The sequence below is a fragment of the Lissotriton vulgaris genome, chromosome 12, assembly GCF_964263255.1.
Source record: "Lissotriton vulgaris chromosome 12, aLisVul1.2, whole genome shotgun sequence".
In the NCBI taxonomy this organism is placed as follows: domain Eukaryota; kingdom Metazoa; phylum Chordata; class Amphibia; order Caudata; family Salamandridae; genus Lissotriton; species Lissotriton vulgaris.
Genome location: NC_141700.1, coordinates 656,426,208 through 656,446,394, shown reverse-complemented (window position 1 = coordinate 656,446,394; position 20,187 = coordinate 656,426,208). Strand labels below are relative to the sequence as shown.

General features: G+C 43.6%; 1 protein-coding gene across 1 annotated transcript in view; it reads left to right on the top strand.

Annotated features, from left to right (window-relative positions):
• Positions 1 to 20,187, top strand: part of JPH3 (junctophilin 3) — a 647,137-nt gene that overhangs the window by 248,091 nt on the left and 378,859 nt on the right. Inside the window, exon 2 of the mRNA XM_086945828.1 lies at positions 4,890 to 5,667. Coding sequence (XP_086801954.1) covers positions 4,890 to 5,667 — 778 coding nt within the window. The remainder of the gene's footprint in view (positions 1 to 4,889; positions 5,668 to 20,187) is intronic.

Below are 20,187 nucleotides of genomic sequence, written 5' to 3'. Positions count from 1 at the left end.
TCTGTGAACCCCTACAGAATTACTACTGTCAGCTAACGACCCACACTCTAAGTCGTTTCTACGATTTGAGCCACAAAACAATACACAAAAATAGAGAATTAAGTAAACATCAAATTATGAAACATTGTATTTAATATACAAACCAACAAATATACAAAAACGACATTTTAATGGGATGGTTGGAGCTTTTTAAAATGTGGTTGTATTTGTAAAAGAGAAAGCAATATCCTAGACAGCAGCATATCGCTTTGATTTTTTCTTTACTGCTGCTGTCTTTTTGTTGGCACATACCAGTGCTTCAGTTGAGGCCACCATGCCTACTATATTCTGTTTGCTGTATTTGCGTAGCTCCCCTGAATCAAGCTAAGTACACAACTCGATTTGTAGCCTCCAGTTTCGAACTCGCTCACATTTACAGAGCATATTAAAATATTAATTTTGGCTTTTTATGTATGTATAATTTATTAATATGAATTAATATTCTAAACAGTCAGGGACCTCCTTAGTTGGTGTTGCAGACCTCCAGGGGTCCTCGGATCCCTTTAGATAGTTATTTAATGAATGCCATTCCGCCAGTTATTATTTTGTCAATAAAAAGCTCAGAACAGTTCCTGTTTGGGTTCTTGAAACATGATTATGATGAATAATGGACTCTTGGGTGGTACTGTCTTTAGAGTCTGCTGGAGCCCCCTCTGGTACTGTCTTTAAATTCGGACTGGCCTATAAGGGAAAGGGAAAGTTACCTTGCATGGTGATTGGTGCATCTGAAAATCTGGTAGGTCTATCTGACAGACCCAATTAACTGACCAGCTATTAAAGGAAATACTTTACAAAACAATACCGAGTTTGATACCTTGAAAAATCTGAAAACATAGGGAGGCTTGTAAAGAAACTAACACTTGCCAAATGAAAGACCAGCAAACGTCAGTGTGTTCTAGATGGAGCTCGTAGAGAATAAAAAAAAAGGTGTGGAGTGTAAAGACCAGAAGAGAATGCATAAAGCAAATCTATCAATAAGGTTAAAAAAGGCAGTATAGAAAATAGATGTTTTAAGGATTCTTTGCTGTTGGCTGGTGACAAATAATTGCATTGTCGAACGACTTGCGTTGTAATGTACTGCGATGTAACAACGCGGTCGTTGTAACGACTGCGTTGTAATCGCATGTGTTGTAATGCATGCGATGTAATGGTTGTTTCTCGTTTGTACTTTCCTGGCTGCATTATTATGTTTTGTTGTGTGTTTGTAGATCTGTTACCTTCATAGTCTATCAAATGTTATAAATGGGTAGGATGAGAGCAGTTGTGACGTTCTTCCAGGGGCTAAACTGTGGTGATTACTAGCAGGGGTCAAAGAGTCTGAGCGGTGGTCAGTGCTGGTTTCAGCATTGGTCCTCACCCTCGTGGACGTCACGACAAGCATCGAATGCTTCTGAAGTGCACTCTGTACATGGCAGACAGACTCATCAACAGCCTGAGGAAGTGTGAAAGACTTCCTCAGCATGTTTCCAAAGGTTATTAGCACCTTGAAGGCAGTGACACCCATCATGTGTCCTGGACTAGCAGACACAACCAAGACCCTTTGCAACACATACAGCCTTGATATCCACAAGACTGCTCAACATTGCCAGACTAGGCATCAAGCACGGCAAAAAGGAGAAGATCAAAGCTAAATCCCCTGCTGCACGCCAAACATCTGGCACAGCGACCTTGCGAATGTCCAAAAAATAGCATGATCCGTGCTCTTCCACAATGAATGAGAGCACGTCTCGCCAAGAAAGACCTCTTCCGCAAGGAGGAATACTCCCTCGAGTCTCAGCACTGGACAACACTGAAGAGTGACCCTCTAAAACCCCAATGGTGATCCATAGCCTCCTGTCATATACAGCACACTGTCGCTGTAGAGAGATGTTTGTGCTTTACACATCCCTTGCATACATACATACAGTCGCATCCTATGTTTTCACAGAAAAACAGGAGATTTGATGATTCTTCCAGGTCCAAGGGTCATTTGTGATTTTGGTTCCCTTAGATCTGGCTCATAACAATGGCAGCCTAGTCATAATGTGGACTAAACATTTGTTTGCCAATCGTACAGTGTGTTTTTATCACTAGATAATATCTCCATGATTAGAGCGTGCTATAATCCGGAAACATTCTGTGAGGTATGGGGGCAGCTTTAACCCCTTCCCTGCGGGGTTTTTCACCTCCTGTGCGGGGGGGAGGGGGGCTGCGCGTGGCGCTGCCGTGCTGGTGATGAGCTCAGCTCGTCATGAGGCACAGCGGAGCTGCACTCATGACGAGCTGAGCTCGTCACGGCCACACCCGTTTTTCGAACGTTCAGCACAGCGGGGAAATTATCCCCGCGTGCAAACGTTCCAACGGCCGTGACGAGCTCAGCTCGTCATGAGTGCAGCTCAACCGTGCCTCATGACGAGCTGAGCTCGTCATTAACACGCAACGGGTTAAAAGCATCTAGGTTTCTACCAAGAGTTAGAGTAGGTGACAAAGCTTAGAGCTGGTGTGAATGAACCGAGAAACGTGCAGGGATCCTCATTGGATAATGGTTTCTCTGTAGACATACACTCTACATAGTGGGTCTTTTGTTCATTGGGTAGTTTTGATGAAGTGAGGGGCCAGACAATAGTGGCCCACACAGCGTCTCGGAATCCTATTTTTCTTAATTAGACAGATACAGAACCTGTATCTCTCACTCCTTTAATTAGTTTCTTAGTTGTGATTTTTTGTGGGATGTTACTTCATGTGTTTTTTTCTTTCTCTTCGTCTCTTCTATGCAATAGGGTCGTTTCCAGTAGAAAGTGTCTCTACGAGAGATTTAGGCTAAATGTGATAAAGATATCCAAAATTGAATATTACAGTATATATATATATATATATATATATATATATATATATATATATATATATATATATATATATATATATATATATATATATATATATATATATATATATATATATATATATATATATATATATATATATATATATATATATATATATATGTGTAAAGACATTTGTTTCCAATCAGCACTTTCTAGGATTGCAATGGTGGCTCACAGATCAATACATACCTCAAACATCTCCAGTGGTTTTGAACAATTATTAAGTTTCAGGAAGGTTATGGTAAGCATTAAAAAAAAGGTAGACAAGTAGGGGAAATATAAGATGGGGAACGATCTGGACATTGCAGAAACTTAGAGAGCAAATTGAATCTCAATTTCTTACACGGCAGGTTGAAATTTGTTCTCCTTTGATCCATTATCGCTTTGCAACTCAAGTGGGTGCAACACATTCAAGCATCTCTCTTTCCAGCCCTGATCGAACTGTACGAATGGGATGATGAATAGATGAACTCAATGTAATGAAGATGATCGTAGATAGGGCATTACCCACCCATCCCTCTTCCTCGTCGCAGACCTTACAGTATGACCGTGTCTGGGACGAGGATATGGTGGTTGCGGTGTGATGAGGATTACCAATGAAACATTGAAACATCTCAGATGCTTTCTTCAGATACACCCAAGGAAACATTTTATAACAGTTTAGCGAATGTACCATACAAGCGTAAGGGAAATACCAGTACATGATTGCACTGGGACAGAGATGGTTTCAGCATCCCAGGGCACTATGTTATTGCATCAATAGCTACTGTGAGGACCCTACATAACTGCACACTACCAGAGACTGACCTACAGCTCCTGAGGTCCAAGGGAGCAGAGGCGAAGAATCAAACTATGGCACCAGTTTCATGATGTGGGTGGGGATGGTCTTTTAATCTGGCTGGTAGTATCACTTGTATTGAAAACTCTCAGAGGATGCTTCAATTGTGTGGTTGTAGACATCGGTTGGAAATTGTACATCTGTAAGAAAAAAAATCAGAACGATTCGCATGGTCAATCGTGGAGGCAATATTTTTCCTTAGAATTGTTGTTTTATGATTGCATGTTATGTTATGTTACATGTGAATTTAGCTGCAAGGGACTGACAGACTGAGGGCTCTGCGGTCTTCCCATACACTGGCCCCTAGACGTCTTTCAGACCCACCTACTTAGACAATACCAAAGACATTGGAATGCCTATAAAATATTACTCCGTTTGATGTTCAGCTCAGAAATAATGTAATAACTTGCTTCACCTAAATCAAGCATTAATCATACATACATACTTCCACATACTTCCACATCACTGTAGATCTCAGGTGGAAGGTCACCTTGTACCTGTGGTCAAAGTTTCCATAATTGGAGTGAAGATGGATGTTACCTTAGCATAACTTTATGTGGAGGCACTACTGATGCCCTGGCCTGTGTTTATTTCTCAGCCCAAATGGAATCCACCATCAGGGCCACTGGCGTAACGAAACTTGAGGGGGCCTCCCTGCAAGGCACGTAGAGGGGCCCCTCTGGGCTCAATCAGGAGGTTTGTAGCCAGTGTGCTGTGCCGAGGGAGCCCCCTGGAACTTGGGGGCCACCTTGCACTGCGGGGGCTGTGGGGGCCTGTGTTACACCCCTGGGGCCAAACCTCAAAGTTATTCAGTTGACTTGCCAGCTCTCCTTAAGAAGTCTGACCCCCCCCCCCCCCTTTGTCTAAAGTGTTAATGCCCATGTCATATTCTGCTACTAGAGGGATGCAGGAGGTACATGGAGTTTACAAAAATTATGATGACCCCCAAAAGGGCATTGCTTGAGTCTTTCGAATTCTAAATCCAATCTGTTGTTGGCCAAGATATTTGATCATGTGGACTCCATAACAGTCATATTTTGAGCTAGGTGGTCACTGTGCATGCATTGAATGATCTTTGTGGAACGTTAAACTAGCTCATTGCATAATGCGCAACTGATAAGTGAAACTTGTGGTTTTGTTTTTCGTAGGCACGTACCAGGGCCAGTGGGTCGGCGGTATCCGGCAAGGATATGGAGTTCGGCAGAGCGTCCCCTATGGAATTGCGGCGGTTATACGGTCTCCCCTGAGGACGTCAATAAACTCCCTGCGCAGTGAGCACACCAATGGCACGGCACTCCATCCAGATGCCACCTCCACAAGCGTGGGGAGTCCCGCCGTGTCCAGGGGAGGATTTGTTCTTATGGCTCACAGTGACGCAGAAATTCTCAAAAGCAAAAAGAAAGGCCTCTTCCGCAGGTCCCTCCTGAGTGGGCTCAAACTGCGCAAATCTGAGTCCAAGAGCTCGCTGGCAAGCCAGAGGAGTAAGCAGAGCTCCTTCCGCAGCGAGGCCGGCCTGAGCACTGTCAGCTCTACTGCCAGTGACATCAACTCCACCATCAGCCTGGGGGAGGGCGAAACTGAGCTCTCCGTCATTGAGGACGACATAGATGCCACCACCACTGAGACTTACCTTGGGGAATGGAAAAACGACAAGCGGTCAGGCTTTGGGGTGAGCCAGCGTTCCGACGGGCTCAAGTACGAGGGGGAATGGGCCTGCAACAAGCGCCACGGCTATGGCTGCATGACCTTCCCCGATGGGACCAAGGAGGAAGGGAAGTACAAGCAGAATGTCCTGGTGAGTGGGAAGCGGAAGAACCTGATCCCGCTGAGGGCCAGCAAGATCCGGGAGAAGGTAGACCGGGCCGTGGAGGCAGCGGAGAGGGCAGCCAACATCGCCAAGCAAAAAGCAGAGATCGCAGCTTCCAGGTAGGTGTTGAAGGGCAGCTCCTGGGTAAATGTCAGATGCTGATGCTTATCAGACTAGATCTCATTCGGCCATACAAAGCAGGCTGGCTCCGTGCCTTGTCCTAACGATTGCTGTCCCAGCAAAAGCGGCAGAGCTGCGATTGTGACCTGGCATGCATTAGAGTGTACTAATTATCTGTGTGGTGGATGGCTCTGTTTCTCTCCCCTCCCCCTCAGCAGCTCACCCACGGCTGACCTCATTCGTCAGCTCTTCTCGGCTGTGCTTTTTATCATTGATCTTTCCTGAGACGTGCCAGTTCTCAGGCATTTATCAATGGTTGTATACTTTGTTACAGTGGAAAAGTACTTCATAAAGGGAATGAAATGTTTGTTTTTGGTATAGGGCTGAATGCTACCCTAAAGGTGCATGGAAGCACTGGGAGGGAGGGGCCAATAGAGCGGGAAAAGAGGATCAGGGGGGGAGGGGACAAGAGGGAGAGACTGATGGAGGAGCCTGGTGTACCATTGTTACCCTGGCTCACTAATCTTGGTAGTCAGGGTCTCACAATCTCTCAAATACAACAGAGCAGAGTCCATCTTTTCTTTTTAGTGGAGTTTCTAGAAGTGATTTTTAGGGGGTACATGCAAAGGGCCACAGATAAAAGTGGTCGGGTCGTCTATATTAGGAAATTACAAATATTGTGCACATGTTTGTAATATATATAGATAGATAGATAGATAGATAGATAGATAGATAGATAGATAGATAGATAGATTGCTAGCACACATATATATATATATATATATATATCTTCCCTCAACTGTCCTGTTCACAATGGAGCACTTTTTCAGTCGGTGCCCGTGTCTAGACCAGGGCAATGTCTCTTGCACAGATTTCCATGCATCTCCTTCCCCTCACTTCCCCCACACATAGTGCACCCACTCACCTGTAGGCACAGCCTTTCCTTTATCTTCGCCCTGGCAATATTTCGACAGTTGTTTGCCTCCTTTAAGACACTTTCACATAGAATCACAATGACAATTGACACACCTGACCATTGCTATGTGCCCTCTGCAGAGAGACTAAGGATTGGATAAGCATGTATTCTGAACATCTTGATGACTCGCTGTCAGACCCTGTGAGAAATTCACTCTACCTTAGGGCTGAACTCCGCAGCGCTCAATTGTGGCCTGTTATAAACACCCACCCACAACCTGAAGTCACACAGATATATAGAGGCAGCTCTTTTCACAGTATGCACTATACGTGAGTAATAGGTTGCTTGAAAACAACTACAAAAGCACAACATCATGAAAAAATCAAATACTGTCAGGGAATGCAAAAGTAACGGGTAAAATATAAATGAGAACAGTATTGCAGTTCCCGGGCTGAGAGGCGAGTGTCCGTTTTTGCTGTTTTTGCTGGCTGCAACTGAGCACAAGAGAGGTTGGTGGGGAATTGGTAATTACAGATGGGGCACCAGCCAGACCAGCACCTCCTCCGCCCGCGACATCCCTACTTCCCTACTCTCTTATAACCATTGGCTTAAACACTTGCAGCAATGACAGAGCACGCACACAGTTAGCCTGCCCTAGAGCATCCTGCATCACCTCTCACCAAGACCAGGAATGTGCATCCTCAGAACTACCAAAAGCTACTCCAATCACCTCAACCACATCAGAAATACACTCTTCATGTCACATATTACCAAGGAGGCGCCAGTCCTCTTGCCTGTTTCAGAGACATTTAATTTACTCCAATGCATCTCTAATGCTCTCAATCTACTATCACTCCTACCCCAGGATTACTCCAACTCTGTCACTTACCACGTGGATACTCAAATGATTGAACATAACACAAAATCCTCTAATTTTCTAACACACTTAGGGTCAGATGTAGGTAATCCCAATATACCTATTCTTAAATACTGAATTTTACCGTTTAGGTATTCGGTAATTGCCATTCATTTCTATGGGCCTGGAGGCCCATAGGAATGAATGGCAATTACCGAATCGGTAAATACCGATTCGGGATAATGGGGGAAACATTCAAGGGTGCCAGGGTGTCACTTTGACACCCTGTTGCATCCCTGAATCGTGCTTGTGTGCAGATGTGGCACACATACATGCCCTAAGGGCATGTATGTCTGCCACATGGCACAGTTAAAAATGCACAGATTTGCATTTTCAAAGGTATTCCTTATTTACCACCAACTTATAGTTGGTGGTAAATAACGAATCCTAAAATGGGAAAAGCACTCATTTGAGTGCTCCCTACATTGCAAATTCAGTAATTTACCCATTCGGTATTTTAAGGAATCGGTAATTTACTGATTCCTTAAAATACCGAATTGGTAAATTATCGAATTTGCAATTTAGGCCACCTACATCTCAAATGCCCAATACCGGTCGGTAACGGCTGAAATTCTGTAATTTCGGCCATTACTGACTGGTATTAGGTCACCTACATCTGGCCCCTAATTTCCTCTGCCTCTAGACTACTCCAGTCCAGTCCAGTGCACCATCAATTCTCCATCATGCCATTTAAAAAAATCCAGTCCTAAGGAAACTCCAATCTTCTCTTCAACCGAAATGATTTTTCAATCCACTCATAAGACCCAAGTTACTCAAGAAATACTATTCATGAGGATAGGGAGAATTCACAGTTCTGATCATCTCAATCCATTCTTCAAATCCTCTGCTAGACTCCAAACATATCTGACTCCTGCCTCTTAACAAGGGTAGCACAATCCACTCACCAAAGCCTAGGATATTTCAATACTTTTACCTACCTATGGATACTCCACAAATCACACGTATGCCAGGGATGCTCCAGTCATGACACTTACGTCAGCTACAGTCTTATCGTTCGCCTACCCCAAAGATACTTCAGTCCTCTCACCTGCTGAAATGTCTGCTCCAATTTCTACCCTGATGATGCTATTATGTGACCTACCCAATAACAGCCTAACCATCTAACCAGAATCAAGACTATTCCCATTCTTTCACCGACCCCAAGAATACTCCCACCCTGTCAACTACCCTAAAGATATTCAACTCCTCTCACTTACCTCATGAAAATGCCAGTCCTTTCATTTACACCAAGGGTATGCTGGTATTACCATATGACCTGATAGTCAGGGCCGGACTGGCCGTAGAAAGCACCGGGCGTTTGACCGGTGGGCTGCCAGGGTGGGGGCCAGTTTTAGACCCCTGAGTACCAGTTTTGTTACCGGGGACCGGTTTTGCAGCATATCTGCAATATTAGCCCCCTGCAACAAAAGCGAAAAGCGGCACAAAGCTTTCACCTAGCAGCCCCCCAATTACCCTCCCCCTCCTACCTCCAGGGACCGGCCAAGATCTTTGCCAGGGCCCGTGCTGGTTCCCAGTCCGGCCCTACTGATAGTGCTCCAATCCTCACACACACACAATGATATATTAATCAACTCATCTATCACAAGGAACTCTAAATTCATTCAACTACCAAAAGAATAATTCAATCCCCTTACCGACCCATGGATACTTAAATCCTCTTACCCATGCATGAATAATCAGGGGTGGCTCCTCCACTTGAGCGGAGGAGCATTGCCCTCACAAGTCCCAGAGCTGAAAAATAAAACTGTAATAAAGTTTATTTATTACCATTTTATTTTTCAGCAACACATCCTGACCTAAGTGTCAGGACCGGGTGGGGCCAGCCCCGCTGAGTGTCAGCAGCAGAGAAATATGTGCTTTAAAATGTTCATGTCTCTTTGGCCGGCAGTCTTAGACGCCCAGCCAGACATGCCCATTTTAAAGATCTCTAACCCAGCTGTCTTGGACAGCTGGGTTAGAGAATGTGCAGGCCTCCCATGCTCTTAGGAGCGCTGAGCACTGCTTTCACGCTATGAAAGCAGCACCAGGATTGGGTAGTGCAGTTTCCTGCTTCCGGGGCTTACAGAAGCCACCAGAGAAAGGAGGACGTTGTGTGGTGAAGAAAGGAAGGTAAGTTTATATTATTTTTTTTTTGTGTGCCTCCTGCCTCTCCACCCTGAGGACATGCCAGCCGCCACTGGGAATAATCTAATCCTCATGTTGACTACATGAATACTACAAGATTCTCCATAAAACTAAGAAACATTCCAAGGATAGCACTCACCTGCACCAGGCATACTCAAATGCCCTCACCTGCCTAGCACTTTTTAACTCTTTGAACCTTGTTCAGACATACTTCACTTTATTTATCCACCTAGGAGAGATGCCAGTTCTCTGACACATCGTGTACCTTGTTCACTACATCTTCTTCCCTTACCCAATGTACCATCAATCAACACATGACAGCTAGGGTTATTTCAATCTTTTTCCCATAACCAATGATAGTTAAATCCTCTCACATCTTCAAGGGATACCCCAGTATGATGACCAATGGTACTCTAATTACTTCACTTACCCCAGGGCTACTCTACTCCTGTCGCCTACTCAGCCGTATTACAGTTACCAGGGAGAAGGCCATCCAGTTCTCGCCCCTCCTAATGTACACTGCGTTACTTTCACCTATCAGAGATATGCTACACTGTCCTCAGCCGGCTCAGAAATACTCCTATCCCCTTCCGTAGGCTAGACATCCTTCAACATACTCAGCAACTTAACTGACCTCTCATTATTGTCAAGTACCCTTGGGTACTCAACTCTTCTAACCCATGTTAGTGAAAGCATAATCCTTCCACTAACCCCAGAGATGCAGTGTCCTCCCACCCTCCCCAGAATTCACTAATCCTTCCACACATGTATTGGTAATACAGCAGAGTCTCATCTACCCCATGAAAACCCACCTCCCCTCAACCTTGGAATTTATAATTAGGGTTCTCGGTTTCATGGTATTATATGTTTTTTTATCATTTCAGTCTGCATTTTTATCCATATTTATTTTTGGGCCATCCAATTGGTATGTATCCATATTTATTTTGTATTTTGAGGATAATTGAATTTGTGAAATGGTAATTTCCACATTTATTTAACTAATAAACATGGATTCATACTGTGATGCCTGTCATGTTTTAGAAAATTATGCTGCCAATTATAACAAATTCCACATCCATAGGTTAATATTAGCATTATGCTACAAATATAGAAACATATATGCCTGTATTTAAGGAAATCTCATCCTCTTTTAGCTCTTCATGGTGTCAATCTGCTTAGCTGATGACTTTGAATAATTGAATGACATGTGGAGTCCCTCACAGGAAGCCCAATTTTCTGTATTTTTCCACTTTTACCTACCCGAGACACTGAAACACCCTCATATACCACAGAGATAATCCTGCCATTTCACCAACCGCAGGCATTTCTAATCGTTTTCACTACCCAATGATAACTCCACTTATCACGGGTGCTATCTATTACTCTCAACTCCATTGAGGTCCTTCAATCTACACAATAGGCAAAAATCACTCCAATAGCTAAGCTTCCATACTTTATCCCAGAAATGTGCAATCCTCTCACCCACCCAAGGGATGCTTCAATATCCTACCTAACTTCAGCATAGGCCAGTCTTTCCACCCACCAATATGGGACTTCAATTCTGCGCTCTTAGGTTCTCTATGTATATCCAAATTCTCTATTACTTGGTATACTTCAGTGTTGTCATTTACATCAGGAATTCTGATAACCTCTCATCTACTCCAGTGATATTCCGGTAACCTCTCTAACCCAGATCTACTTCTTTTTCTGGTGTATCCTATGGACAGCCTCCATCCTACCTCATGAATAGCCAGATGATTCTACCTACAATGAACATTCCAATCCATCCAACAAAATATTAGCGTGACATAAATGAACCCAGTGACACTCAAAACTTCATACCTATCTCACGGAGACCATAATAACATCACCTACAACACCCCAGAAAGACGGCAATAATCTCACAGGTCAAAGGGTACTTGAGGTCTCTCCTACCTCGGAAATAGTCCAGTAACCACAGCCTTCCAGTGAGTAGTCCCATCATCTCCTGTTCTGCAGAGAAACTCCAGTCAGTCCTCCACCTACCCAGGGGTGGTACCCAATCCTCATATCTATAAGGGGTCCTTCAATACCATCACCTACAACAGAGATGCTCCAGTATTTTAACCTTCCTGGTGGAACTTTCTTACTCTCACTTACCAAGGCATACTCATGTCTTCTTAGTGAACCCTGGTATATACCAGGGGCATACTGCAGGGGGATACTCCCAACACCTACATACCTGGATGCCTTTTCCTATCCTGGGACGGAGAATTCATGTGTGCTCTGTTCCAGCCTGCCTATACCAAGTAAATGTCAGTCTCTCAGTACACATGGACAACATGCCAGTTAACCACTAAAATAGTCTGCTGATCTTAACTCCCACTACTCTCGATGCACTTTCATCCACCCCAGTTCCTGTCCACAGTCATGCATCACACAAGCCAACCAAGCTATCAAGACAAATATAGGCAGCCGCTTACAAATATAGAGGAAATAACATACCTATGGAACACCTCAACATATACAGCCCCTTGACACAGCCACATCCATATACAACACGGACCTCGTCTCCTTCCAAAATCTTCACTTTCAGAATCTAGCATGCTCTTCTTCCACATTCCCTACTAATAATCTCTCATCCTACAACTCCTCTAACATCCCAAATGTCAGATCCCTCCTCAATGTTCCCTGACCCTGCTAATGCTTGCCTCCTTTCACCACCCACACTTCCTTACCTGTCTATGTCACCACACCATCTGCAGCTGAGCTGATCCCCATATTCTGCAGCACACATCTGTCAGTCTCTCCCTCTGATCCTTTATCGTGAAGCCATTAGTCCTGTCTTGTTCAGTACTGACCAAGTGTGCTGCTATGTTGAATCATCCTTCGTATGTGGTATTTAAATAGCTTGCTTCAGATTTTCTGTTGTCTACTCGTGCTGAAAAATGGAATTGCCAAACTGGGATTGCCGTACAGCTCCCATTCAGTATCCCCCACCATTTTTCTCTAAATCTCCTGAAGGACTAGTGCTTGATTCATCCATTATCCATCCTCTTTCAACGTATGCATTCTTCTGTCGTTTCGTTTTTTAAACTTTCCATAGCTCCACTCCTCAGGAAAGGCCCTCATGCTTGTCTCTAACTTCCAAGTCTTTCTGCACCCCAAACAACTCTACTGTATCCTCAATCTCCTCGACCTCTTGTGACCATCCATCACTGTTTACCACCTTATTGTGCTACTTCCTCATGCCCCCTGGGTGCCACAGGGAGGGCTCTTCATTTACTCTACCCATACACCTTAAACTATTCTTTTTCAATATGATGGTGCCTCAGGCTCCCACTGCTAACCTTACTGGGTTCTCTCCTGTTCTCACTCTACAGCACAAGCATTGATGACATAATTTCTTCCATTTCTTTTATTATTTATACACTGATGATCCTTTTCACTTTTCCTTGTTTCGTGCCCTTTCTACAAACTAACATTTCAAACTGTATCCTGGGTATTAGACACTGGGTGGCGAAGTCCTGCACTGTGATTAAGAATCCTAAGACTGAAATCACCTTTTTCTTCTATCATTTTACCCCCTGACATTTCTCTTCTATCACTACACTTTCCTCTCCTATCATTTCCCCTTCTGACATTTAGGGGGTGCAATTTGACTTCCATATGAATCATGCATCATATCATTTCTTTAGGATTTTGTGTCAGCTTACCACAAATACCAATGTTATCTGCCAAAACCTATGATCACCTCATCGTAGTGACACTAAGCTGGATTTCTCTCTGACAATCACAGGGCGCAGGGCCAACTACTCACCCTTGTGTTTAAGGCCATACCTGGCACAGTTCCTGCCTACAACTCACAACTGATTTATATATTGTTTGGTATTGATATAGCTAGCCGAAATGCAGGGGGGCGAGCTCTGTACAGGTTCAAAGGCAAAAGCACAGTCCTCATGCAATAGCAGGATATATAGGTTCTGAGAGCAGAAGTCTACGCATCATGATGTAGTGCTTTTTAACATGGTGTGTCTTCAGCAGTTTCCTAAATTGGACGAGGGTTGGGGCAGTCCTAATAGATGCTGGGATGGAATTTCAGTGCCTGAGTACACTCATGATCACACATCACACTCCATGACTCCCTCACCAACGACCCTGCAACCGCCAGAGCCAATCTACACGAAGGGATGACAGAAGTAGCCAAGTGGATGATGAACAGCCCCCTGAAACTGAACTCGGACAAGACGGAAGTCCTCATCCTGGGATCCTCACCCTCCGCCTGGGACGACTCCTGGTGGCCCCCCGCCCTGGGCAGCGCACCCAAACCAACAGACCACGCACGCAACCTGGGCTTCATCCTGGACTCCTCCCTCTCCATGACCAGACAAGTCAACGCCGTCTCCTCATCGTGCTTCAACATCCTGCGCATGCTACGTAAGATCTTCCGGTGGATCCCCACCGAGACCAGGAAGACGGTCACCCAGGCCCTCGTCACCAGCCGTCTGGACTACGGCAACTCCCTCTACGCCGGAACCACCACCAAACTCCAGAACAGACTCCAGCGGATCCAGAATGCCTCAGCAAGACTCATCCTGGACATCCCCCGTCGCAGCCACATCTCCGGACACCTGAGAGATCTGCACTGGCTCCGGGTCAACAAGAGAATCACCTTCCGTCTCCTCGCCCACGCACACAAAGCCCTGCACAACCAAGGACCAGCATACCTCAACAGCCGCCTCAACTTCTACGCTCCAACACGCCAGCTTCGATCGACCAGCCACGCCCTCGCCGCCGTCCCCCGGATCCGAAGAGCCACCACAGGAGGAAGATCCTTCTCCTACCTGGCCGCCAAGACTTGGAACTCCCTCCCGACCCACCTCCGCCTGACCCAGGACCACCTTGCCTTCAGGAAACAGCTCAAGACCTGGCTGTTCGAGCAGTAGCGCACCCCCCCCCGCCCCCCTAGTGCCTTGAGACCCTCCGGGTGAGTAGCGCGCTATATAAATGCCTTGATTGATTGATTGATTGATTGACTCTATCTACACTCAGCTAACTTCCACTTCTTAATGTGACTCAACCCTGTGGGCACACTGTGCGTTAATATCATTAAATTGTCTCAGTCCATTGCTTTGGAATGCCCTCCCGCTCTACCTCTGGGTTGCCCATTTCCTGTCTGATTCAACATTTAACAAATATTTCCTTTGAGGAAAAACATTTTAATAAATCATGTCCAGATGATGAAGTCTTTTCCCTCACCCCAAGACCGAACCTTAATATGTACTCTGGAATACTTAAATCTATTCACTTATTAAGGAAACGTTCCTTCTTCTTACATATCCCAGTGATAGTCCCATGCTCTTACCAGTCCACCCGCCCAATGTACGCCTTCACCTTATAACCTACACTGGGACATCAAATCATTTTACCTAACCAAGGAATACTGTAATACTGGCACCTAACCTATGTTTAATGTAATTCTCTCACCCATCCGGGGATCCTAATTCTGTAATCCTGTTACCTTCCAGAGAGAAAATTCAATATTTTTGCCCACCGCAGAAATGCGTCAATCATCAAGGCTACTCAAGAGATACTCTGTTCCTTTTACTTTATCCATGAGAGTATCAATCTCACGTACTGACATGTGACCTACCTCAGTTCCATTCATGCTCTGACCCTCTTCCCTACTCTAGACATACTGTGACAGATTCACTTGCCTCAGAGGGACTTTGCTTCTTTGCTGTCTCATACTCATGTCATCAGTCCTGTACCAGGAGTACTCCATTCCTCTTATGTACTCTGTGACTATGCCAGTGGACTTCCTCGGCTCAAAGGCCGCCCACTGCTTCACACAATTAGAGATAATCGAACTGAGCTGCCGGTGGGACACTCCATTCCTCTTGCCTATCTGTGGATACTTCAACTACCTCAGCTACTGGAAGTATAACCCAATATTCTCAACGCATCTCAAACTCCAAAGCATTCTCCAACCCTCTTAGCTCTCATAGAGATACCTCCCTCATGTCACCCAGTGATATTCTGATCTTTTTGCCAACTCTATGTCATGTTATATTGCATTTATTTTATAGAGCACTCATCTGCGATGCTTCTTGGAGCTGTTGAGTATCCAATTGAACAGCACTGACTAACATTACCCTTAAAAAGACTGAAAAAGGAAGGAGGATTATGGGGTGAACAGCCGCCTTTTTTGACATTTCAGAAATCTTGACATACATGCATCCATGTGGACTGCAAGAGGGCAACAATTTTGCATTTTAGCAGCAGCAACTGAGAAGGCTCTGCCTTGAAAAGAAGCCCACCTGACTTTAGAGATTACTAAATGTTCAAGATAGGCTGAGTATAAGGAGTGTTAAGGGGCCTTTCACTTGAACTTGGGTGCAATGAAAGCAGGGGAGGATTTTAGAGGGATTTACCATCATAAAGCTGGTGTACATCCACTAGTGAATAAAGCAAAGCTAATCGGTTAAACTGGATAGAGTACCTCATTCCTTCTTTACATAGAGTTTGAAACTACGCTACGTGCCATGGGCGGTGAACCACACTCTACTACTAGATATATAAATGACTCCTTTTATCTGATTAAACATACTACAGAACTCTCTCAACTACTTCAGCAGCACTTTATCTCATAATATTTAAATACTCCCAGCTCCCACACTGGTACTTTATGATTCTCATTTACTTCAGGAATTAGCCAATCGTTGCACCCACCACTGACTATCCCAACAACATTCAAAGTGTCTGAATACAAACACAAAATTCACTTAACTTACTTCTGCACTTTCATCCTTCCCTAATGATAATGCAATCTCATCTGTCCCTCAGATTCTCCCATTCTCTTGCCTACTCTGGAGATACTTCTCACATGAACTTTTGACCTAAACCATCATTAAACTGTTTACCTACCCTGAAAATTCTCTGATGTTCTCACATATGGCAGATACTCTAATCTTTTATCCTATTCTGGGGCAATGTATACCTCTCAATTAATTCAAAGGTATATAAATGCTCTGACATGCCACAGGAGTATTTCAATCTTTGTATCTGACTACCTATACAAGGAACCTCCAGTTACCTCAACCGCCACAGGTATGCTCCAATGTTCTCACCTACCCAAGGGCACTTCATATCTCTTGTATCCAACCTAGCAATACACCATTCCATTCACCAACCCTAGGACTGCTTAATTTCTAGAGTTGGTCAAACCTTCTAGTCTATCCTATAAATATTCTCCCTCTTGCACACCACAGGATACTCCAGCCTGTATACTGACCACCTGCCTGGAGGTACTACACACTGGTTCGTACAGTGGTATACACGTCCTTTCACCTACACAGCAGTGCACCCATACTTTACCAAAGGCTACACTGATCTTCTCAGCTACCCCTTTCATTACTGTCATTTACCCCAGGAATATGTTAGTACCTGTTCCCAACACAGCAATATTCCATAAGCCTCACCTCCATCAGGGATTCTCCACTCCTCTCACACACAGATTTACAGCCATTCGCCTATCCTGTGCATGCCAAATCATGTGATACTTTAATCATGTTGCCTACCCTTAGGATACTCCAACGTGGCCATCTAAACCAAAACTACTACAATAATTGCTCCTATTCCAAAGCTACTCAAACCTTTAACCAATCACATGGCTTACTAAATCCTCCTAAACTCACTCTGAATGTTTAAATCCTTTTTTGTATCAAAGATCTAGCCAATCTTTTCACCTGTCTCTTTTTACTTTTTTTCTCTCTTAGTCAAAGAATACTCCAATCCTTTCTCCTATCCCAAGGAAACTCAGTGCTCGCAGATGCTCTATGTATACTTGAATATTTGCAATTTTCGCACAGATAGTTCAGTGGTCTCTCACAACTATCCGAGTCTCCAATATTCTCATCTATTGTAGAGATACTCAGATTCTCTTAGTACCCCTAGGAATATTCAAATTCTTTCACATACTCCAGTGAAATTTCTGTCACTCTATCTCCCCTCACCTACCCCAGCAGCATTCCTGTCATGTCACATATCCCAGGAGGAACATAATTTGCTAATGTACTCCAGAGACACACTGGTTCCCTTACATTACTTAGGACACTCCAATCTTTTGTTTCACTCCAGTTTAACTCAGTCCTCCTTCCTATCTCAGACATATTTCAATTCTTTCCCTTGCTCCAAGGTTACTAAATATTCTTTACTAATCTAGGCACTTCCAGCATCAGCCACTCATGTAATAAAATGTACCCAGTAATTTATCATGATTAATGGAACCAGATATATAAAAGTGCTGCTTAGAATAAAAAAATAGTAAATCCAAAAATCACAATACAGTACAGAGTTTTCTTTTAGGGTTCATAACACAACTATTTAAGCACTCTAAGAAACCGAGGCTTTGTGCTTCTTCATTTGGGAGGCCATGCCAATATTTCAATTTTGATAGAAATAGATCCTTCCCATTCTAGGTGTTTGACATTTTCCGAATTTGGGATTGCCCTGATCTCACCTTTTTTATCTTCAACTCTGAACCTCCTGGGATGAACTCCACCTGGGCGTTCCTCATTAAAATGTACTACTTGCAAATTTCTTTGGCCTTCTTTAATGATTTATAAACTGAAGTGCGTAAAGAGGTGCCACTGAAATATCATAAGGAAAAGGAGAATAAAGGGAGAATCAAAGGAAAGGGAAAAGGGAACAGAAAAAGAGGGACACGTCAGTTGTCATTTCTTTCACGTCTCTCATCAAGCTCCTTATTGTCCCTTTCTATTAGACTGGTTAACCTGAAAAATTGTCCTTTTATCATCCTTCGCTTGAAAGCTTATATCAAGAATGCAGGTATCTTCACAGTAGCATCTGAGCTCTGAAAATGATCATCACCTTGCCTGTGATCTCCAGCTGCCTCATACAGTATTTAAATAGTCACTACCTCATCGACCTTATATTAAGTGGGCCAAGGATTCTTTGATTTGCCTTTCACACAAATGCAGGCACTTATCTTTCTTAGTCCATCACGCTTGATTCTTAGCCAAACGTAAAACGTTATTCCTTGCATCGATGAATAAACTCCTCCATTCAACTCAATTTCAGTTTCAGATGTAAGATTGTGTCTTGTTGTCTGTGACAAAATGAATTGGTTTGAGCTTTTCTAAGGTCTTCGCTGATTGTCTGACTTTGATTTTAATTCTGTTCCCTCTATTCTTTAGCATTAGAACTGTTTTTGATGAATTGACTGGGCTACAGTTTTGAGGCTTGTCTCAGATTTAGGTTTGTAGGTATTTTTCCAAGTTCTTGTTCATAGGGTGTGGTGGTACAGCAGCTCGTAAATAAAGCACAATGCAACACAAACAACACTCTGAATTTGCTCATATCAAATGTCTCTTTTCTAGCAAACTTTTTGAGCACAGGATTAGCACAGTGCCATACACACCGAGCTAGAAAGGGACAACGTTTTTTGTCATTTCTACAGCAAAGTCTTTAAGCATAGGATTAGCTAGTGCCAGCCATGGCGAGCTGTAAAATGAAAAAATGACTTAAAGACTGTACAAATCATTCAAATAAGGTGCTTAATTGTGACATAAATTCTGGCCCATATATTGCCACCAAACGCTTTCCAGTTAACCTGGGATCTAGCAAATTTAAAGACTGTCACATCAAAAAATTAGGCCTTCAGAATGCACAACCATACATATTTTATGGTGCCATTGGAACACAGTGGTAGGCCACTCAGACTTGAAATAAATAATCTGGTACTCAGAGTGCCAATGAAAATCAAGTTGCTCATATGTAGAGCGTCCAGGATGCCTCGGTCTAGCATGCCAAGTATAGCTAGGTTAGTATCCTGCTCAATAGGTTACTTAAATCCCAAAGATGCGCTAAGATCGTCGATCACAATCCAAAATTTTCCTAGCACAGGAATAAAAATAATTTATTCCCAATCACCAATTTCATTTTTACAGGGAAGACAGAAGTTATCAACCAATGGAGGGGACTCCTTTACTCTGGCAGGGGTCCAATAAAGGTGATACGTATAAAATCAGTCAATTCAATGTAGGTTGATGCTGATCACCAGTTTGTGCATGCCAGAATTTAAGGCCTGACACTTGTCTTCAGTATCATCAATTTGATCTTTTTCTTTTCAAACTTCTAAGATGTCCTCGTGAACAGGAGGCTTCACCTGACGTATTAATTTGTACAGTCTAGATGCATATGCCTGTGAAACAATCATATTGCAAATACACTATATAATTTGACTTTAAACGACATTTAAGGTGTTCTAAATATCCAAAGATGGTGATATTTCAAAGTATTTCTTGTTTCTGAAATCCAAACTCTTCCTGTATTTCTCGAAAGGACCTAAATTGAAGCTGCCTTGAGCACTGACCACAGGAAGAAATAGCAGTGCTCAACCAGGTGCTAGCCTGATTTAAGGTGACCTTATTGCCTATGCAACGATTGTTCCAATTGGAGTACATTTTTGAAATTTTTGTATATCTCCTAACTGTCGCATATATTTTGGACAAATCTGCTGGCACCTTAAGGGCATTTTTT